This window comes from Penicillium hordei (assembly GCF_028827395.1).
Source record: "Penicillium hordei strain IBT 12815 chromosome Unknown utg000002l_segment0_segment0, whole genome shotgun sequence".
Classification (NCBI taxonomy): domain Eukaryota; kingdom Fungi; phylum Ascomycota; class Eurotiomycetes; order Eurotiales; family Aspergillaceae; genus Penicillium; species Penicillium hordei.
Window position 1 is genome coordinate 1,645,778 of NW_026623143.1, and position 20,016 is coordinate 1,665,793.

At 50.4% G+C, this 20,016-nt stretch overlaps 5 protein-coding genes across 5 annotated transcripts; 3 read left to right on the forward strand and 2 right to left on the reverse strand.

The window, feature by feature from the left end:
* Positions 1–1,748: 1,748 nt before the first annotated feature.
* On the forward strand, positions 1,749–7,240 carry N7537_003910 (uncharacterized protein; the record flags this gene model as incomplete). The annotated part of the gene is made up of 4 exons (XM_056894968.1): positions 1,749–1,905; positions 2,023–2,346; positions 2,417–2,607; positions 2,672–7,240. 4 exons carry the CDS (start codon positions 1,749–1,751, stop codon positions 7,238–7,240), a joined length of 5,241 nt encoding a protein of 1,746 aa, XP_056754716.1.
* A 1,230-nt stretch (positions 7,241–8,470) lies between these two features.
* N7537_003911 (GDP-Man:Man(1)GlcNAc(2)-PP-dolichol alpha-1,3-mannosyltransferase) lies at positions 8,471–10,081 on the forward strand (the record flags this gene model as incomplete). Its single annotated transcript, XM_056894969.1, has 2 exons — positions 8,471–9,416; positions 9,474–10,081. Coding segments are annotated over 2 exons (1,554 nt in total), but the record flags the coding sequence as incomplete, so codon positions are not given.
* Positions 10,082–10,309: 228 nt separating this feature from the next.
* On the forward strand, positions 10,310–12,381 carry N7537_003912 (uncharacterized protein; the record flags this gene model as incomplete). The annotated part of the gene is made up of 2 exons (XM_056894970.1): positions 10,310–12,160; positions 12,271–12,381. The coding sequence occupies 2 exons, from the start codon at positions 10,310–10,312 to the stop codon at positions 12,379–12,381; spliced, it is 1,962 nt and encodes a 653-aa protein (XP_056754718.1).
* A 527-nt stretch (positions 12,382–12,908) lies between these two features.
* Positions 12,909–14,879, reverse strand: N7537_003913 (MFS transporter; the record flags this gene model as incomplete). The annotated part of the gene is made up of 3 exons (XM_056894971.1): positions 12,909–13,571; positions 13,633–14,539; positions 14,629–14,879. The coding sequence occupies 3 exons, from the start codon at positions 14,877–14,879 to the stop codon at positions 12,909–12,911; spliced, it is 1,821 nt and encodes a 606-aa protein (XP_056754719.1).
* A 1,001-nt stretch (positions 14,880–15,880) lies between these two features.
* N7537_003914 (inositol polyphosphate kinase KCS1) lies at positions 15,881–19,889 on the reverse strand (the record flags this gene model as incomplete). The annotated part of the gene is made up of 2 exons (XM_056894972.1): positions 15,881–17,774; positions 17,842–19,889. The coding sequence occupies 2 exons, from the start codon at positions 19,887–19,889 to the stop codon at positions 15,881–15,883; spliced, it is 3,942 nt and encodes a 1,313-aa protein (XP_056754720.1).
* Between the last annotated feature and the right edge of the window lie 127 nt (positions 19,890–20,016).

Sequence of the window (20,016 nt, forward strand, 5' to 3'; positions counted from 1 at the left end):
CACTAGTGAGAACACTACCTACATGCCTGAAATGTACTTTCTGACTGAAAACCAACGGCCGAGTTGGCTTTTTCTGCAATCTCGACCCTCGGTAATCTAACCTACTTCCGATGCCTGGCCAGCTACACTGAGAAGTACGATACCGCGGGCTCAACTTCATCGGTGCGGATATCGTCGAGGTGGTACCCGGCCAACAATATCACTGTGGAGTTGTCGACGATGTAGATGCTTTTTTTGTAGAGATGCCGTAGATGCTTTGTATGAGGTACTTATTATAATTATTATAAGGGTTCATTTTATATTGGTGAGACTTCTATTTGTATAAAGGAATTCAAGAACGGATGGACATTGAAGGACTTGAAACACTCCATGTCAGGTGGTGAACGCAGAAATTTGTTATGGTGCTCTGTTGACAAGGTCTTAGGGTTCGGGTTCTGGCATATGCAATGCAATGCAACGGGGTTTATTAGCCCAGAAATCGAGGAAAAGAAAAAAAAAAGCCATTGGCGATCCTTCAACGGTTTCTCTGATGATAGTGGACCTTTTTTCAAAATCCAGGAACCAAAGTTAAAAAAGTCCCAAATATGTATCCCCTTGTTTCAGCGCAATTTCCACGTGGATGACAAAATGGATGATTAAACATGTCAGGTTCGGGATAAATTAGGGCCAATTATAGAGCATCCCAGCTAAATAACAGTTTCCTAGCTGAACGGTTCAAGCTTTTAGACATCCTGCTTGGTCCGGAGTATGTTGTACATATATTGTAGACGGAGTAAAATCCGGTTGATATAGCGGTGGACATCAAGCGATGAACCTCAGTCTCCGCATCGCGGTCAATTGGAGTGGATCCCGGGTGCCAACGAACTACTGGATTGGTTTGGCTGGCCCGTCTTTGACCTGATTAGGCTCCATCTGGAAGTGAACGCGCAGCGATCGACACTCAGAGACCCATGAAGATGGCCGATTGGGAGGATTTCAAGGAAAATTGAGGCTGGATGGTTCCTTTCAGCCCCCCCCCCCCCCTCGAAATGTACCCTGTTGAAGCTAAAAAGCAAACCTGAAACGAACGGACACAACGTGGAGGTTCGAGACACTCGGCTTTTTTTTTTTAATTTATTCTCAGTGGAGATAAGAGCTTTGAAAGGCATATGTTTGCTAGTTCGCATCGGAGGACCGATGTAAGGCATGACACTATTGAACCATGTGCCCGGAGTATTTACAGAAAAGGAGACAATTCCAAGGTTTAATAGGGTGTGGTACCCGAACGTACAATATACCCCGAAATACAATAAAGAAAAGCAGTTGAACCTTGGTAGACAGTACGGAGTAAGTACATTCATTGGATAGTAGAAGATGTCAACCCCTGAACTAAAAAAGTAAAAAAAAAAGACAACTTCCCCCTTTTGGAAAAGACAAAATCGTCCTTCATCTTAATTAAAACGCTAAACTATTCTAAGCGGGTGCACGGTGGTCAATTACTCCAGCATCTTTCCATATTTTGTCAAATTCTACCGTATTCTACCTCCCTACTTTCTCCTATTACAGAAGGAACAGGTACGCGTTGTGGTTGTGTTCTTATCGATAGAGAAAAAAAAAATAAGGGAAACAAGGAGACTGACACTTCTCTCTCCACATTCCAGACATCTCCTTATTCTACGCCTCATGACTACGCCTATCGATTAACACTTCGAATTCCTTTTATTTCTATTCCACCTGGTGTGGTTCTCCTGGGGATATTAGGGAGAGAAATGACCGTCTCACCGCCAGCATCGCCCACTGGCGCACCCCCGCGTCCCATCAGTGCTGTCATGCGCACTCCGCGTAGTACCAGTCGATTAAGTATGAGCAGCAGACAAGGTGGAAGTCGTGCGTCTGATGAGGATGGCAAGACTGCAGTTAAAGTCGGTATGTGAATTCTTTGGATTCTTCCCCTGATTTCCCCCCTTCCATGGTCACCCGGTACCTGCAATAAAGAAAACACAACATCAGCCGGCAACTAAATTCATCACTGACCGACCGCAGCTGTCCGTGTGCGACCTCCGCTGAAACCAACCGATCCTGGTTATGAATTAATTCCTCAGCGATTCCAGAAATCCACGGTTCAGGTCACCGCGCCAACTAGTCTGGCCGTTGACGTATCCGCTGGGCGCAAACTATTTGTGTTCGATCGAGTTTTCCCTGAAACTACCGAACAGGAGGGTGTCTGGGAATATGTCAGTGATAGTGTCGACTCGTTTGTCCAGGGATATAATGTCTCGATTATGGCATATGGCCAGTCCGGCGCGGGAAAGTCCTTCACAATGGGTACCTCGGGTCCCATTAACCAGAATAACATGCAGGATATGGGTGAGTTTGAAATATGCTGGTTTACCAATCAACCCAGGGACTAACCGTGTGTGCGTTCATCTTGATTTAGGTATCATCCCCCGTGCTGCACAGGTCTTATTTGATAAATTAGACGGCCCCTCAAAACATAATCGGACCGGTTCGCACTCGACTACTGGCCTCCGAACACCCCAACGATATTCAATGACTTCCGCCGCAAGCTTTGGGAAGTTGAATCAGGAAAAAGATAAGACCTGGCAGCTGAAGGCTACATATGTGGAGGTGCGCTTTTATTTTATTTTTAGGAAACTGCTGGTGTGGCATTGTTCTGATTATTGTTCCACAGATCTATAATGAGCACCTAAGAGATTTGCTCCTTCCCGAATCGACCGCCGCAAACGATCGCAGCAACGTTACGATTCGTGAAGATACCAAGGGCCGCATTATTCTGACTGGGTTACACCAAGTCAACATTAACTCATTTGACGATCTGATCGGTGCCCTGAACTTTGGCTCGACCATCCGTCAAACAGACTCCACGGCAATTAACGCCAAATCATCGCGCTCGCATGCCGTCTTCAGCTTAAACCTTGTGCAGCGCAAGTCTTCACCAAATCACGCGGCCCCGAGCCCCATAAAAGAGAAGCGCATGTCGATGCCAGTCGACACATTCCACGCCGGGGAATCAATAACTGTTGATAGCAAACTGCATTTCGTGGATCTAGCGGGAAGCGAACGGCTGAAGAACACCGGTGCCTCTGGAGAACGCGCGAAGGAGGGTATCTCTATTAACGCGGGTTTGGCTGCACTCGGAAAAGTCATCTCCCAACTCTCGTCACGCCAACAGGGTTCTCACGTCTCCTACCGTGACTCAAAGCTTACCCGACTACTCCAGGATTCACTCGGTGGAAACGCTTACACGTACATGATTGCTTGTGTAACTCCTGCCGAGTTCCACCTCAGCGAGACTTTGAACACAATCTCCTATGCTCAGCGAGCCCGAGCTATTCAGAGCAAACCCCACATTCAACAAATTGCAGACGACGGCGACAAGCAGGCTTTGATTGAGCGGCTCAAGTCCGAGATATCTTTCTTGCGCCTACAGATCCGCAACTCTGAAGGATCTGAGCGACGTGAAGGAGGATCCACCGAACGAGGTGAACGCAAGAACGAACGTGAAAAGCACTTGCAGAATCAGTTGTTGGACATTCAAGAAAGCTACAATTCTCTCAGCCAGCGCCACGCCAAGCTGATTTCGAATATGGCCAATGATTCGCAGTCGCATCCCAACGGCGAGATGGACGACGCAACCTCCGAAATTGGGAAGAACTCCGTCGAGAGAATGCAGAGGTCCAAGTCCTTTGCTGAGTCTGTGGAGCAAATGGTCCTGGAGTACGAAAAGACCATCCAAAGCTTGGAGTCTTCGCTCTCTGAAACACGCGCCTCCCTCTCTATCACGGAGAGTGATTTACTCGAGCGTGAGACTAAGTGCGCCTATATCGAGACTGTCAAGGAACAGCTTCAGACCCGTGTCCAGAAGCTGACGGACCGGGAACTCAACACTGAGAACTATCTCCACGAGTTGGAGTCTAAGCTTGATGGTCACTCTACAGGAGAAGAGAAGCACGCTGCTATTGTTGCCGAATTGCGCAAAGAATTGAGCCGGGCCCGCGACAGCGAAGCCAGCTGCGAGGAATACATCTCGACGCTTGAAGAACGACTTGCGGAGGGTGACCAGGACATGGAACTTATGCAGCGCGAGGTGATGCGTTTGGAACATGTCATTGAGCGCCAGCGAGGCCTCGGGCAGCTAGACCGCCTACTCGGCGAGCTGGACCAACAAGATGGTGGGGATAGAAACGATGGTGCTAATGGCATTGACTACCCACACTATCACCAGCCCAGGAATATCCAGACCTCTCATAGACACACGCCCTCTCTCGACGTTCTCAGCGAAGCAGTTGAGACAGCCATTCCGGAATCAGATGAGGATCTTGTCGAGCCGACCGTCGAGGCCGAGCTTGAATCCATTGGAGAATCCGAGCACGAGACGGGTGAGGACTTGAAGGTCTTGGAAACCGTGACCAGCAAGCTGGAGGCACGTCGCTCGGAGTCTCTTCGTGAGGAACCCCACGCAAGTCCCGCCCAGTCCAAGTTCGTTGCCGACAAGCTTGAGGCTGTCACCCAGGAGCTTTTCGACCTGCGCCTGCAGCATGAGAACACCATTGGTGACTTTGAAAATCTCGAATCCAAGTACGAGCAAGCTCTCAAGGCCCTTGAAGAGCTTCGCCAGGATAAAATGGATGAAGCCCGCCACCCGGCACCCGACGTCCAAAATGAACTTTCGCCGCGCCCGGTGACTTTTTTAGGAAATGGAGGCACTCCGACCTTGAAGGCTGGACCACAACAATCATCCTCGCAATCACTCTCTTCGGAATTATCCTCGGTCGAGGAGCAATCTACTTTGCGCGCATCCTATGAGGACGGATCGAAGCCAAGTTCGCCCACACCCTCAACCCCGCATGTGCTGTCGACCCGTCAGGTAGACTCTGAAGAGTCCGAAAGCATGCGCAAGATGCTCACCGAGCATCAGGAGAGTGCCAAGCTCATGACCCAGAAATACACTGAGTTGCAAAACGAGCATGAAGAGATTCTTGGACTGGTCGAAAGACTGAAGGCCGAGGCTCAACGCGCCAAGTCGAGCTCACCCCCTGCAACCCCCGGTTTTAAAATGATCCGCCGCATGACTAGCCAGAACCTTCTGTCAGGAGTTGACCGTGCAACCCGAGCCCTTACCGGTCTCCGGCTCCTTGCGTCCGAGGAGTTTGCTGACAAGCCGGACGCTATGCACAACTTCGATTACCATTTGGACCAAACCATGCACGAGTTGCAAAGCCGTATGGAGCGCCTCCAATCCCTTGAAGCTGAGAACCAAGGCGTTAAGAAAGAAATGGAAATGAAAGCGACTATTATCTCTGGCCTGACTAGAGAACGGTCGAGTTTGCAGGGTACCTCACCTGTGGACATGGCTCTGGTGTCGCAACTGCGCGATCAGGTCGTCTCCCAGGAAAGGCAGATCAACCACCTTCGAGACGCCCATGAATCTCGGCAAAAGGAGCTGTTGACCGAGATCGATTCTCTAAAGAGTCTTTTGAAGTCCCAAGAAAGCGCTACCCGCGCAATGGACGCTGGCGCTGAGGAGCAGGACGGGAAGATCAGTGCACTGGAAGGAGAACTCACGGAGTGGCAAGATAAGCACAAGAGTGCTTTGGAGTCCCTCCAGTCCTCGGAATCGCAGCTCACTACTACTCTCGCTGAGCTGGAGGGTGCTTTGGCTTCGGTCGCTGCTATGCGCTCTGAGCGTGCTGCCGCCGATACGGACTCTGCTGAGAAAGCAGGCGCTTCTCGAGAGCTTGAGGGTGGCCGCGCCGAACAGCAGGAACTTGTGGATAGCCTGATGAAGAACATCGAGGATCACAAGTCTACTATTGCTACCCAGCTTGCTACAATCGCCAGTTTGGAAAGGTCTCACTCTGAGGCCCGGGATCAACTGGCTTCGCAGACCACTATCGAAGAGGAGACCAATACCGGCGCCGTTGACTTGGGTCTATCTTCTCGCATGGCCGAGCTTGAGCAGGAAATCTCTACCCATAAATCGGTTGTTGATTCTCATAATAATAAGCTGGATGCCCTCCAGGAATCTCACAAGCGTGAACTGGTCGAGTTGGAGGAGCGGACTAAGGCTGCTGCCCAGGCCGAGTACGATGCTCGGCTCGTCGAGAAGGATGCCGAGCATGAGCAGTCCATGGCAACTTTGCAGAAAGAAATTACCGAGTCTCGTGACGAGTTGGTCAAGCTGCTCAAGGCTGTGTCGACTCTTCTCAACTCCGAGGTCTCAGCCGAAAACTTGACAGATCAGATCCAAGACGTTTTGACCCAGAAACAGCACTTCTCAGACAAGTATGCTGAGCTCATGGGCACCAATGAAGACCTTCGCAAGCAGCTGGAGGCTAACGCGGACGCCGAGAGCCGCCTGGACGAGATAACCAAGAAGCACAACGTCCAGGACGCCAAGGTTAATGAGCTGGCTCTCTTGGTGGCTACGCTGGAGGATACCCTTCGCCAGAAGGACGAACAGGTCAAGAAGAAGGAAGCACTGGTTGAGGAGATCACGATCGAGAAGCAGAAGAGCGTGCGTCTCGTGGAGGAGCTAGAGGAACAAATTACCAGCAGCTTCGATCAGCACCACAACCGTCTGTCCATCATTCAGCAGGAGCGTGATCAGGCCCTGGAAGACGCTAAGGCCAAGATTGTTATCTACGAAGGCGATATCGAGACTTACCAAGTAAGGATCGAGCAGCTTGAGCTTCAAATCAAGAATACCGGAAACTCCGACGGGTCCCACGATCGCAGCAGCTCTCTCACATCCAATCTCCGCAAGAGCTCCTCCGCTGCTTCTCTTCCCTCGCCTCCACCGGCGATCCCTCTCCCTCCCCTCCCTACCATCGCCTCTCACTCCAACGGTAGTGTGTCCCCGCCCAGCTCTCGACACGCCAGCAAAGAGTTATCCAACGTCCAACTAGTCGAGGACCAGGAAGCTCGAATTCGAACAATCGAGAAGCACCTGTACGCCGAGAAGCAGCTGACCGCCACCCTGGAAGAGGCCCTCGGCGACCTTGAAGCCCAGAGTACCAAGGTCAAGAATGACTGCGAGGCCTGGAAGAAGAAGGCCTGGGGGTTCGAGGATGAACTATCCTCCCTCCGCAAGGAACGCAGCTCTGCCCGTCTGTCCCTCCAGGCCGTCGAAGAGGAGCGCAGTGCCCGCCGTGAAGCGGAGGCTGCGCGCGCTCAACTCGAAGAGCGCATGCTCGCCCTCAACAAGAAAAAGAAGAAAAGCACCCTCAACTGCTTCTAGGCTTTTTTGACTCTGACATTGCTCGAGCTTGAGCTTTCCCAGCATCAAAAGCAATCGCATTATCATCTGTCTTTATCGTTTTCTCTGGTTGTACACCGTTTTACCTTCTATGTTACTTCTTCTCATATTTTTTTTTATCTTTCTTCGGCCCTTGTTTCATACCCCCTTATTCGATTCCAATCAATTTCTCACCCAATTCCCTGTATTATGAGCTTTCACGTTTTTATCACTTGCCCCCGTCGATTCCGTCAATACCATGTCCTATAGCCCTAACACACCCCCTTTCTATCTCTGTTCTCCACATATTCCTCTTGTTTTCTTTGTTTTTTTTTTTTTTTTTTTCCTACTAGCACTCATGAATCCCTCATGACCAGGTGGTAGATCTTTTCATCGAATTTTTTATTGTCTCTACGCTGAATAACCTCGATATTGTACATTCCGTCGGCTTTCAATCTTTGTCGCAATCGGGGGGATCTTGTTAGCCCTCTGTCGCTTTTTCTCTGCTTGAATTTCATATGGGTGCTCACTCGTTCATATTGAGTTGCTTGTTTCGTACATTCTTGTCAATGAAGTTCACAATGTCGGCTTATTTTCTATCTCGCTCAGGCTGTAGGGTATACATTTGATATGCCATGAATGATTCAGTTCTGTTATTGATTTATTCTGTAGTTCCGCTTTGGTTATACCCCATCTGCTACAAAGAGGACGCGTTGAGAGAACCTGGAGGTTGTCTGGTCGATGATAATTATATTGTTGGCCTAGGCAAAAGGGGCACGGATAATCCCGACTATGTACCAGCCCGTGGCGTATCAGCTCATTCTTGCGCTTGAATCCTTCCCCTTGCTGCGTGGACAGCCTTCTACAGGGCGGAAATGATCTTGCGAATGTATGTTGGCGTCGAAATTGTTTTGTCTCGGTAGTAAGCACGTCACGGAAGCGATGGTCTAAGTGGCAGGGACAAATGGTATGGATTTGGTAGTTTCATTTGCTAGAAGTGAGAGATAAAGAAGTGAAATCAAAAACCTGGGGAAGTGATTTCTGTTGAGGCTGAGCAAGGTCCCGGTCAGTTGCCAGCCAAGTGGCAGCGGTACATTTCGGCTGGATTACCGTAGACATGTATGTAGGTAGATATATAATATCACCATGTGAGAGATATAGTCATGAGGAATAGTTTTAACCCTGATCTTGCTCCCTAAACCCCAATTCTTAATGAAGAACCATCTCTAATAGTGCCATCTAAGTCGTAGCATATTTGCATCACATGACGCGTCTACCCCACGTGTCTTTAAGCTTGTCGCGACAGCTCCAATCTTCAAGCTCCAAAAACAACTCATCATGGGCCTCCAACGGTCCAATGTGACAATAATCCACCCGGATCTGGGTATTGGTGGTGCCGAGCGGCTAATAATCGACGTCGCCCTAGCCCTTCAGAACCGAGGCCACCGCGTAACGATCTACACCTCCCACCGCGATAAGGCGCACTGCTTCGACGAGGCGCGCGATGGCACGCTGGACGTCCGCGTGCGCGGAAACACCCTCTTCCCCGCCCATGTCTGCGGCCGACTTCACATCCTCATGGCTGCGCTGCGCCAGCTACATCTTACCGTGTCACTACTAGGCGAGCTTGGGACAAGGGGGACACCGGAGACAACTACCACAACCACCGACAATGAGGATAGCGACGATATCTTCATTGTGGACCAGCTGCCAGCTTGTGTGCCATTTTTGAAGTCTTTCGGCCGCCCGCGCCAGTCCCGACGTCAACGCATTCTCTTCTATTGCCATTTCCCGGATCAATTGCTTGCCCGCCGAGATGAGGGCGGCTCGCTTCTTCGCTTGGCGAAGCTCCTGTACCGGTTCCCGTTTGATTGGTTTGAAGGATGGGCGATGAGCGCGTCGGATCGGGTTGTTGCGAACTCCAGGTTCTCCCGTGGGGTCGTGCGTGACGTCTTTGGCTCGGATAAGTTGGGTGATGTGGAGGTGGTTTATCCATGTGTCGATATGGACTCCGCGGTGTCAGTGCCCGAGAAAGCGGAGGAAGACCCCCTCTGGGGTGGGAAGAAGATTTTGCTCAGCATCAACCGCTTCGAGCGTAAGAAGGATATGGCGTTGGCGATTCGCGCTTATAATGGACTAGGAGCGGAGAAGAGGAAAGGGACGCGGCTGGTGATTGCTGGTAAGACCTTGTGCATGGATTTACGTTTCGTATAAAGTCTAACATGGTATTTTGCAGGCGGTTACGACAACCGTGTCCACGAGAATGTTCACTACCACCAAGAGCTGGATGAGCTCGCAACCAGTCTCGGGTTGAAGACTGCAACCTCCAAGACAGTCGTATCTGCGCTTTCAATCCCCGATAACATTGATGTCCTCTTCCTTCTTTCTGTTCCTACTGCATTCAAAGATACCCTGTTGGCGCAATCTAAGCTCCTTCTCTACACACCGATCAACGAACATTTTGGAATTGTACCCGTTGAAGCAATGCGTGTTGGTCTCCCAGTACTAGCATCCAATACTGGAGGTCCACTGGAGACCATTGTCGAGGGTGAAACGGGCTGGCTCCGCGACGCTCACGCAGATGAAGAGTGGACTGCTGTGATGGACAAGGCACTTTACGGACTAAGTCGGGAGGACCTTCAGCGCATGGCTCTTGCTGGCAAGAATAGGGCGCAGCAGGAATTCTCGCTCACTGCTATGGGTGATAGGTTAGAAGAAGAGATCTCCACCATGCTCAAAGCTGAAAGAAGACCGTTCAATGGGTGGCAGCAGGTGTTTGTCCTTCTCGCGTTGGTTGGGGCTGTTGTTGCAGTGATGGCTGCAATTTTACTTCGAGCGATATAAACAATAGTCCATGCATTTTGAATCCGTGTACTTTATATTAACCGACTGTTTCTCAATTTCAACCAGTTCCCACATCTCCCGTACTGCACATTGTTCACCCCCCAACTTCATATAACCCCTCACACATATAAGTCACATGACCTCGTGTTTTGTTCGCGGTGACGTCGCGTCCCTCTATTTGATCTTTATCCTTAATCGCCGGCCCTAGTGGCATTGGGGTCTCTCAACATGCCCGAAATAATAAATCTCCTATCCTCCGATCCTCCTACTCCACCAAAGCCCCAACCATCAAAACCGCGACAGCCAACCGAACTTCCGTCGCGACGTCCATCTCACCAGCTCAATCCGATTTCGTCAGACCCGTTCGATACATCCTTGTTTGACTATGAAGACGTCTTCGACAAGCCTGCCAAGAAACGGCGAGTGAGCGATCAAGACAACACTTCTTCTCTGCGACAAAGCACCACGCCAAATGAACCTCGAGCTCCAGCTTCTACGGCGGAGCCTTGGTTCTCGATCTCCGATGATGATTTTGACCTGCCGCCAGTAAACGCCGCGGCGCAGAACAAACCATCTCAATCGCATATTGAAGGGTCAGATCCAATTGTCTTTACCTCTTCGGCCCCCGTTCCTTTGCCAAAGCCACCATCGCGGAAAACGAATCTTTCAACCCGGGATATTCTTGCGCTTACTGACGATGACGTATTGTCGGATCCCATGAAACCTCCGCCCTCGAGCTTCCGAGGGCGTAGTGATATTGATGAATTTAGCGATCCGTTTGCTCTGCCAGAGTTTTCTGAACTGCTGAAAAAACCGACTGCCCCGAATCCTATCTTCTCCGAATCAACTGCTCGCCTGTTATCTCGCCTTGGCGATGAACAGACTCCAGGCCCTAAAGCAAAGTGTGGTACTCGAAAACAGACAGACACCAGCTTGAAATCTACGGCTGTGGAGGTCCTCTCCGACGACAACATTGACGAACCAGTAGCGCCCCGGAAAACAGCAAAGAAGACAAGCAAAGTTACTACGGTTGAAAAGGAAGCAAAGGCCAAAGCACGCGAAGAGGCAAAGCTACAGCGAGAACGAGAACGCGAGCTCGAGAAAGAGCGGAAGCTAAAGCTCAAAGAGGAGAAAGCAAAAGAGAAACAACGGGCAGCCGATATCGCGAGCGTCAACAAGCTGAAAGTGAACAAAAAGGATTCCACACCAGAGATGATCGTCGACATGGCCACATCTCTCGAAGATAGCAGCGTCGGCACTCAAACCGTTGAGTTCATGAAACGCCTCGACGTCCAACATACATTCTTCACAAGCGCAATTCCAAACGTAGTCAAATGGCGTCGCAAAATGAACGCCACATATAACAAAACCCTACGGTACTGGGAACCCTGTCCAGCCTTCATCCAAAAAGAAGACCACGTGCTGTGTCTGTTACCAGCGCAAGAGTTCATCAACATGATAACCCCGCCACCAGACGACCAAGAAAGAGAAACACTAGAAATCCACGTCCTCCGAATAAAAAGCGCCTACCCAGACTGCAAACCCATCTACCTAATCGAAGGGCTGGCCGCCCTAATGCGCAAAAACACAAACGCACGCAACAGAGCCTTCCAAGCCGAAGTCCTGCGCCAGCTGGCCGAAACAACCGCACCAGAAGATCAAGAACAAACCACAACGCGCAGAGCGCGAAAACCAAAGAAAAAGCCCGACACGGTGCCTCTCGTCGATGACGAGACTGTCGAAGACGCTCTGCTCGAATTGCAGGTCACGCATTCTTGTCTCATTCACCACACGACCGCGCCAGCCGATTCCGCAGAGTGGATTAAGAATTTCACCGAGCACATCTCGACAGTGCCATACCGTCGTGAACGACAGGAAGCACACAATGCGGCTTTCTGTATGGATACCGGACAGGTGAAGACGGGCGTTGATAAGCAGGATACTTTTATCAAGATGATTCAGGAGGTCAATCGCGTAACGGCTCCTATGGCTTATGGGATTGCGGGACAGTATCCCTGTGTTGCGGACTTGACCCGTGGAATGCGGATGCATGGTGCTATGATGCTGGAGGATATCAAGGTAAGTCTTTTTTTTTTTTTTTTTTTTTTTTTCAATCTCTATGCTGGCCTTTATTTAGCATCTAGATTGGCTTTGCTTTTTATATTGGAATCTCTTGCTGACTGCTATAGAAATCTGCGAACAAAAACGGCTCCTTGACGAACGCGCGCATAGGACCCGCTGCCAGTAGGCGGCTGTACAAAGTGTTCACTGGACTTGATCCGAGTTCGACGGACATTTAGGTTTGTTTTTGTCTTCATGCTTAATTTTGGTTATGATTGCCTTTTTTAGCTTGAGCTACTGCAGAGCGTGTCTCTGCATTCTGGATATTGCATCCAATTGGCACGTCGGATTATCTTTTGGTTAAGTGCTACTTGGGCTTCTGATACCCTGCCTCTCCTATCTTCTGGCTCGGAAATTGGATATTGTCCTCTAAATGAAGTAGACGTCCTGTTGGTTTATGAGGCATATTGCTGTCGACGGAATGCCAGTTAGTACAGAGTAGTCTTGAGTAGCACACCTACAAATGCAGCGATTTCCTTTTTATTTTTTTTCCCATGCAAGTATTATATTTGAACATCAATATAAGATGCCAGAAAGCGCCGAAATAATAAAAAATTGCCTAGCTATATGCAAATGCGAAACCACATCCATGTATGGAACCCATTAACGCCCATATAAAACCCAGATCTCAAAGGTAGATATCAGACAGATTAGATATCTCGAAGACAAACCACAAAATCAACCCCTTCCTTGCTACATAAGAAATTTAAACAACAACCCCTCTCCTCTTCCACCCCCTCCAAGCAGCAAACCAAGCCAAAACAGCAACCCAAACGCTAACCGTGCAGCCGACAGCCCAGAACCCATAGCATCGCCATCCATGACATTGACCATCAGACAATCCATCACCGTCGCCGCGATCCATAGCATTCTGATAAGCCGCAGAGTAGACAATACCCCAGAGCGCGGCACCGGCCGCAGGCATCATAGCAACGATACCCCAGTTCGTGGCGAAGTTCTCGACGCCCCAGACGACGGAGATAATGATGGGCGCGAGGGAGAAGGCGCCACCGTACCCGAAGCCGATTAGTGCGGTTGTCAGGTTGAAGATTCCTGGGTGGGCTAATGGGAGGGGGGAGGCGAGGAGGAGGTAGCCCAGGGAGAGGAGGAAAGCTGAGGGGATGAGGAAGGTCATGCGGGAGAGAGTGGGACGTGAGGATGAAGGGGATATATTTCGGGAACCCTCGGGAATTGAAGGGAAGAGGTGTGTTGCTGGGGGTGCGAAGAAGTCGGAAAGTGAGCCTGTTAGGAGACGGGCGATGGTCGAGGTTAGGGCTATGGTTGTGACGTGGGTTGACGGGGATCCGGCTGGGGGTGATGCGCCTGTGGGATAGGATTGAGGCGTGAGCGTTGGGATAATTGTGCCCAGCTTTGGATAATAAGTTAGCTTAATGGTGTGGAGGTGGAGGTAAGACTTCCGACAAACTCACGTTGTTGATGTACGATTCGCCGGGGCCTGTGACCAAGAAGAAGCCGGCGGCCAGCCACCACATGGTGTTGTCTTGTAAGAAGACACGGGTTTCATAGTTGAGGAGCCAGTTCTTTTTCCGGCGCTCTTCTTCCTCACGTTCCTTCTCTATTCTTTGCTGCTCGCGCTCTTCGTCGGACAGGTTTGATTGCTCCTCATCGAATGCATCAGAGAACGTGCCGTACTCAACCACTTGCCTGATTTCATTCCGCGGCTGGAAGAAATCACTCTCCTCTAGCAGTCCACTGCGCTCTAGTTCTTCAACTGTCTCATCAATATACTTATCATCATCTTCCACGATGCGCAATGCAAAGGTACCGATGATCCCGATTCCCAGCAATAGCAGCGCCAGAAAGACGAAGTATTGGAAAACGTCGAGATCACCGTGACTCCCATCCTCTAGACGTTCGTAGAACAGATATGTCCCGAGTTGACTCTGCCACATACCACTGAGACCAAACGCCGCAATAGGAACAGCAAGCATAATACCCTTGTGCTTTCCCCTGCCGAAGTTCTTGGCACATGTCGCAACAGCTGCTAGATACATGCAGCTAGTCCCCATACCAATGGCGATAAACGCCACGATCATCACCCAGAACGGCCATCCCGAGCCGCCCGCATCAGCAGGCGGGCCGCTCTTATACGTGAACGCAGCGAGGAGATACCCGATACCAAAGACCAGTCCCGAGAACATAGCTAGTGGCGACGGGCTGTACCGATCACACAAGTAGCCGAACAAAGGGACGGGGAGGTACATTGCGATTTCCGCAGCGATAGAAACGGCATTGACCTGGAGTTGCGAGTAATGAAGTCGGGTAAGGAGTAGATGGCCATACAGAGAGAACGCAGTGATACTGCCGGCCCCCAAGCTACAAGGCACGAATATAAGGGTCAGCTTCCAGGGCCCCAATTGAGATCTTCTCGTAAATATAACAGCCTGGCGAAAGGTTTTCCATACCAAGTAACAACACCCCAGCCAAAGCTAAGCACTCGGATAACCTCCTTCTGCATCTTCCGTCTGTCTCGCTCGACAATCTCCCCGACGACATCGCTCAATAGCCCATCATCACTCCGACCAAATTCATGATTAGCGGGGCTCCATGAATGTCGTCGTGATGGCTCTGCGCTTCGGTCGTTTATATCTTGTTCTGTATCGATATCCTGGAGGAGCGGGCGATTTGCGTCGAAATCGCGCTTATCGATCGTCATCGTGCTTTCTCCGCACCGGTTGCGCTAGGCGGTGGTACCGACTCTTTGCCGAGGGGAAGGGTAAGATAGGCGAGGTAGGTGTAAATGGGCAATGGGAGACAGGAAGGTGTTTAAGATGGAAGTTGTGGCATGAACGATGGAATGCTGGGCATCATTGTCCGTGTGATGGAGCTTCAAGGGCGGGGAGCGGTGTCGGCTGGGTGGATCCCGGGATGTTGTGCTGTTCAATGCTTTCTACGTCATTGGAGTTCAGCTTTTGAGCTACAAGAGCTACAAGAGCTACAAGAGCTAGAGCTACAAAGTTATATATGTTATCCAAATGTCGTCAACTCTTAGAAGATCTAGTCTATTATAAACGTACACAGGTCTACTAGATATCAGTGAAGGTGGAATACATGCATCATACATGGTATTTACCCCATAATCACATGACACTGGCCTCCATTACAGTAAGAACCCTTTTTTATCGACGAGAAAAACCGAAGGAAAAGCTTCGATCAAGAGCGATCCGATCATGTCATTTTGAAATAGTGGAAATGGAGGGGAATTGGCCATCTAAAGATAGAAACAAAAGGATACTCATGTACAAGTAAAATAAGATCATGATAACAACCCGTGAAGGGGACCGAAAAAAAAAAAAAAAGAATTTGGAGACATTGGGGGGTATTATCAATATCAAAAAACAAGACTGAGAAAACTGATACACGCCCGAGGAAAAAAAAAAGAAGAAAAGGCCTCTGTGAAACAAAATGAGCAAAAATAGAAACAAACGGGTAAAATAAGAAAACCTCAAAAGGACTCTAAATGCATCCAAGCGTTGACGGGGATCATAGAAACAGCCATTGAAGGGTCGGGTCGTTATTTCGTAGTGTCGATCAGGCGAGATCAGGCACTGGTGCATATGAATGCTGGCGGTCCCATGTAAAAGGGTCTAACCCCCGAACGCCACGTATCGGCAGTAGGCCGAGAAGATAGAAAAAAAGAGAAAAAAAAAAAACGAACTAGAAACTGACTTCGCCCGCGTCGGTTTCCATCATGGTCTCATCCCAATACTGAGCAGAGGGTCTCTCACGAGCCGCAGGTTGAGAGCCCAGCGCGATGGCTTCACCTTCACCGCGTTCCACGAATTCATCGAGACTAACCTCTTTCATGATCCGCTGGAAATACATCCTAAGTGTGCGTAGGCCACGCAGATATCCACGATCAATGTCGTGCGGGGAGTGAGGTGGACATGGTGTATCTGAAGGAAGTTCGTCCTCGCCAGTGACGCAATTAGCGAAATCGACAATCTTCAATTGAACTTCCAGTTTGCTCTGGCTGTCTTTGGAAGTTCCATGTTTGAGTGACGTGCGTTCACCAGAACGAGGCGGTTCTTGATCAGGTGAAGACTGTGGTTCTCCGTCATAAAGAATCAAGAGACTGCTAGCATAGAGTCGGTAGCTACCCAGCTGTCGAATCATGTGCTCCAACAAAGCTAATTTTTCCAGAATGACAGGGATCTTTTTGGCAACGCTGGCATAGTTGACGCCGTCGTAAAGGAACCGAGTGAGCGCGTCCTGGAACTCACGACCGGATTTCAAATCACGTCCGAAATACTTGTCTTCAAAGATGTACTCCTGCTTCTTGACGTTCCAAGACTGCATGCCACAGAGTCGCACACCCAGCTGCTGCGAGGTAGTGGACTGGCATTTCCGTCGCTGAGACTTCTTCTTCTTCTCATTCGCTTCGATACCATACTGTCGAGTGCCCATCTTCAAATCTAGCACACATGGTTTATTCATACCAGCTGTCAGATCCTCAAGGAGAAGGAAGAACTGCACTCTTTCATCCTTTCTCAGCTGTGCCTCTTTAGGGTTGCTGGGCAAGACCGGGTTGATGGGTTCTTGCGGTCTGAAGCGGGTTGGATCAGAAGTTCTACTAGAAGCGAAAGCTTCCGTGGCGTGGTAACCATTGGTCGAGTTACTTTCCGACACTGACGAAGTTGACTGTTTTGTAGTGGAAGGAGCATTCGGCATTGAGGTATCGGCTTCCATGGAGAAAATCTCATCCTCCTTGTCACCGCCATAATCATCGTCATCGAAGAACAAAAGCTCTCCATTATTGCGGGAGTTCATGCTACCACGTCTCCGGAGGCCACTCCCGGAATGCCGCCGTCTGTGAGGAGCCCGAGGGAGCGAGCTAGTTCGGTTAGGGTCCTCTTCGGTCCGGATCTTCTCTAAGCGGTTTTGGTTGGCATCTAGGGCAGTGGAAGCTGACGATGAAAGAGCAGGACCCTCACTAGGGGGCGCCTTGATGTCAATCGCTTCTGTCTTTAGAGCTGCAATTGGCCCAGGGACTGGTCGTCGATCGCTAGCTGTGTGGTCTTCTGATAGGTTCTCTCGGCGGTGGGTAGTGGCGGGCATGTCGGAATTAGCTCTTGGCAAATGGGCATGACCTCGAGCGTGTCGTCGATGATGATGAATAGCAGGAGGGCTGAATACCTCGCGGAGAACCTGCTCTTGAAGCTTGAGATTGACTGTTGTGGCGCCCCAGATCTTGGCCCGCTTGCTTAGAGCCGATGTATCAGACTCCGCTGACATACCCTTGAGGCCATCAACGGATCGTGCGCGGTTTATTGAAGCGTCTGCTGTCCGCGGTCGCTGCTGGTGTGTAAAAAGATCCGCAGGAATGATGTGGCGATTGTTCTCAAGAATGACCTTGGGGATGACCCCTGTGACTTGGGACTGGCTAACAATTCGCTGTGGCTCCTGTGATTCTGCTGCCTCGAGAAGCTGAGAGCTGAGCGCTGAAGTTCCATTGGCAGGTGTCGCCTCTGGAATTATTCCATCGGCAGAATCAACCTGATCCTTTCGTTTAGATGTCTTGGAGAAGGTGACGTTCAGCACTCCGATGTATCTGACAAGAATATTAGTATTCAATGCGCTAATAACGGTTTGCTTTCCGTGGGATTGATGTTACCTACTTTGGGAGAAATACAAGCATATCTGGATGTCTCCGTTCAATGCGTTCGTAGAACTCATTCTCTCGGTTGTTCAGCTGCTTGCATACAGCGCGTCGAGAAAAGCGGAAAACAGTTGTGTGTCCGCCAACCTGATGGCGATAGGGCTTCAATTCCACGGCACCAAGAGGTCCCGGAGGCGGGGGTTGGGGACGAGAAAGAAGTTGGGAAGACTGGGTCGGTGTGGCAGTCAGGTTTTCCGCCTCGTCAACAGACTGTATACTTTCATCTGCTGTTTGGGGTTCAATTTCGGTATCGTAGATCGAATCGCCGGATTCAGAGATGGCACTCAAAGGGGTTTGTGGCAAATTCTCTCGTGGAGAATGGATATCCCCATAAAGGATCTTACTTTCATTCTTAGATCGAAAGGATATATCCACATGGCTGATTTCCTTTTCGGGAGAATCGCTACGCTCTTGGGGTACTAACATCTGCTCATGACCTTTCTCTGTAGCCGACACCTGACCCGGTTGCACATCGAGCGGCCCGTCGGGAAATTGTTGTAGGCCATCAACCTCATCAGGCACTGTACGCTCGTGGGGGAAGTAAACGGCAGAGGAGATCTGCTCATTTTCCTCCTCCTCAACCCCAAATTGCCCTGATCCACGCTCCTCTTCCTCGAAAGAGTCAGACGGAGATACCTCGACGTGGAGATCCTTCTTGAAGTAGTCCCGACTGCGTTCTGAATATTGAGTTGGAATGCTTTTCGAGAAAGAAGATCCATGGCGACCGCCCGGTGTGAGATGAAAGTTTCGGATCTCCTCCAACAAGTTGCGTGGCAACGCTGTCGGGTGATGCTTAGAGGGTACCTCGTCATGTATGGTGTGGGGCAACTCTGGCTGAGGTGGAGGTTGGAAAGACGGAGCATCGTTAAGTGCGGAGAGTGATGTGCTTTTACGAAGCGAAGTTGCCTGCTCTAAACGATGTGGTTCTTGTTCATGATCCATGATGCGATCCCTCAACTCCGTCTCATCTTGTGGTCGGCCGCGATCCTCCCGTCGTTTGCGATCCGGTGATGAAGTGGTGTTTTCTTTAAAAAGGCCGAGGTAGTGGCTGGACTTACGGCTGCGCACATTAGAAGCCGGCTCCGCGTTGGTCAGATTGGCTTCAATTGAGCTATCAACCCGGCCACGACGACCTCTGCTGGGGCTTCGTTCAACCGCCACAGGGGTCTGAGGGCTTTCCTCTTTCGGACTGTAGGATAAGGGACCCGGACTGACCTGAGAGCCCTGGCCAGAGGATGGGATGGTCAAAGAATGGGAGGTACGTGAGACATCATCTAGTGTGGACGGGAAGAGATTCCGTTCAGGTAAAGTGCCTTGAAACCGACTGGTTTTCGTACCTGTGTTATCCAATGGCACCTTGTACCGCTGCGATCCGCCCAACTGAGCCTGCACGCCCGCCTCTACCTCGGTTTTCTTTGACTGATCAGTCGGCGAGATGGATGCGCGCAGGAGAGACAAACGAGGGAGATCGGTTGAGAAAAGAGTAGAGGAACGCAATGGAGAGTTTCTGTGGACGTCAACTTCCATGCGGGAAGGGTCGACGTTAAAACGGTGGGGAGAGACCTTGGAGAATGCACTTGGAGACACGGATGCATCGTCGAGGCTAGGGATCAGGTTGACCTGGCGTTCATTGCCCAAGGCCGTTTCGGGGGGTAACTGTGGGGTATTTGCGGCACTATCTGAGGGAAGGTAATGAGTAGCGAAAATGCTGTCACGTTCTGACAGCTGAGGCCTGTAGGCAATATCCGGGTGCGCAGTATTCTCTGGAGGCGCAGTCGCGGTTCTTTTTAGAGGGAATAATCGGGATGCGGGCTGAGACCAGGAATGGGTGGGGGATTCAGCGCGCGACGGTGATAATACCTCCTCCCCCTGGGACAGATGCTGGGCTTGCCCCAAGTGATGACGTGGGGTACCCAGGATATTGGAGCAATCATGTTGGGCAGGCGTAGCAGGTGTCACCAGGGGACTAGGCAAGGTATCTTCGGAAACGGACGGCGAGTTTGACATGGGGAGGACATTGGTCAAGTACAGGACAGGATGGTATGGAAGCGGAAACCGGAGTGGTTTAGGGGTAAAGAAAAAAAAGAGGATTTAAGACTAAGATAGATGCCTAGAACTTGAGGAAGAAAGATTG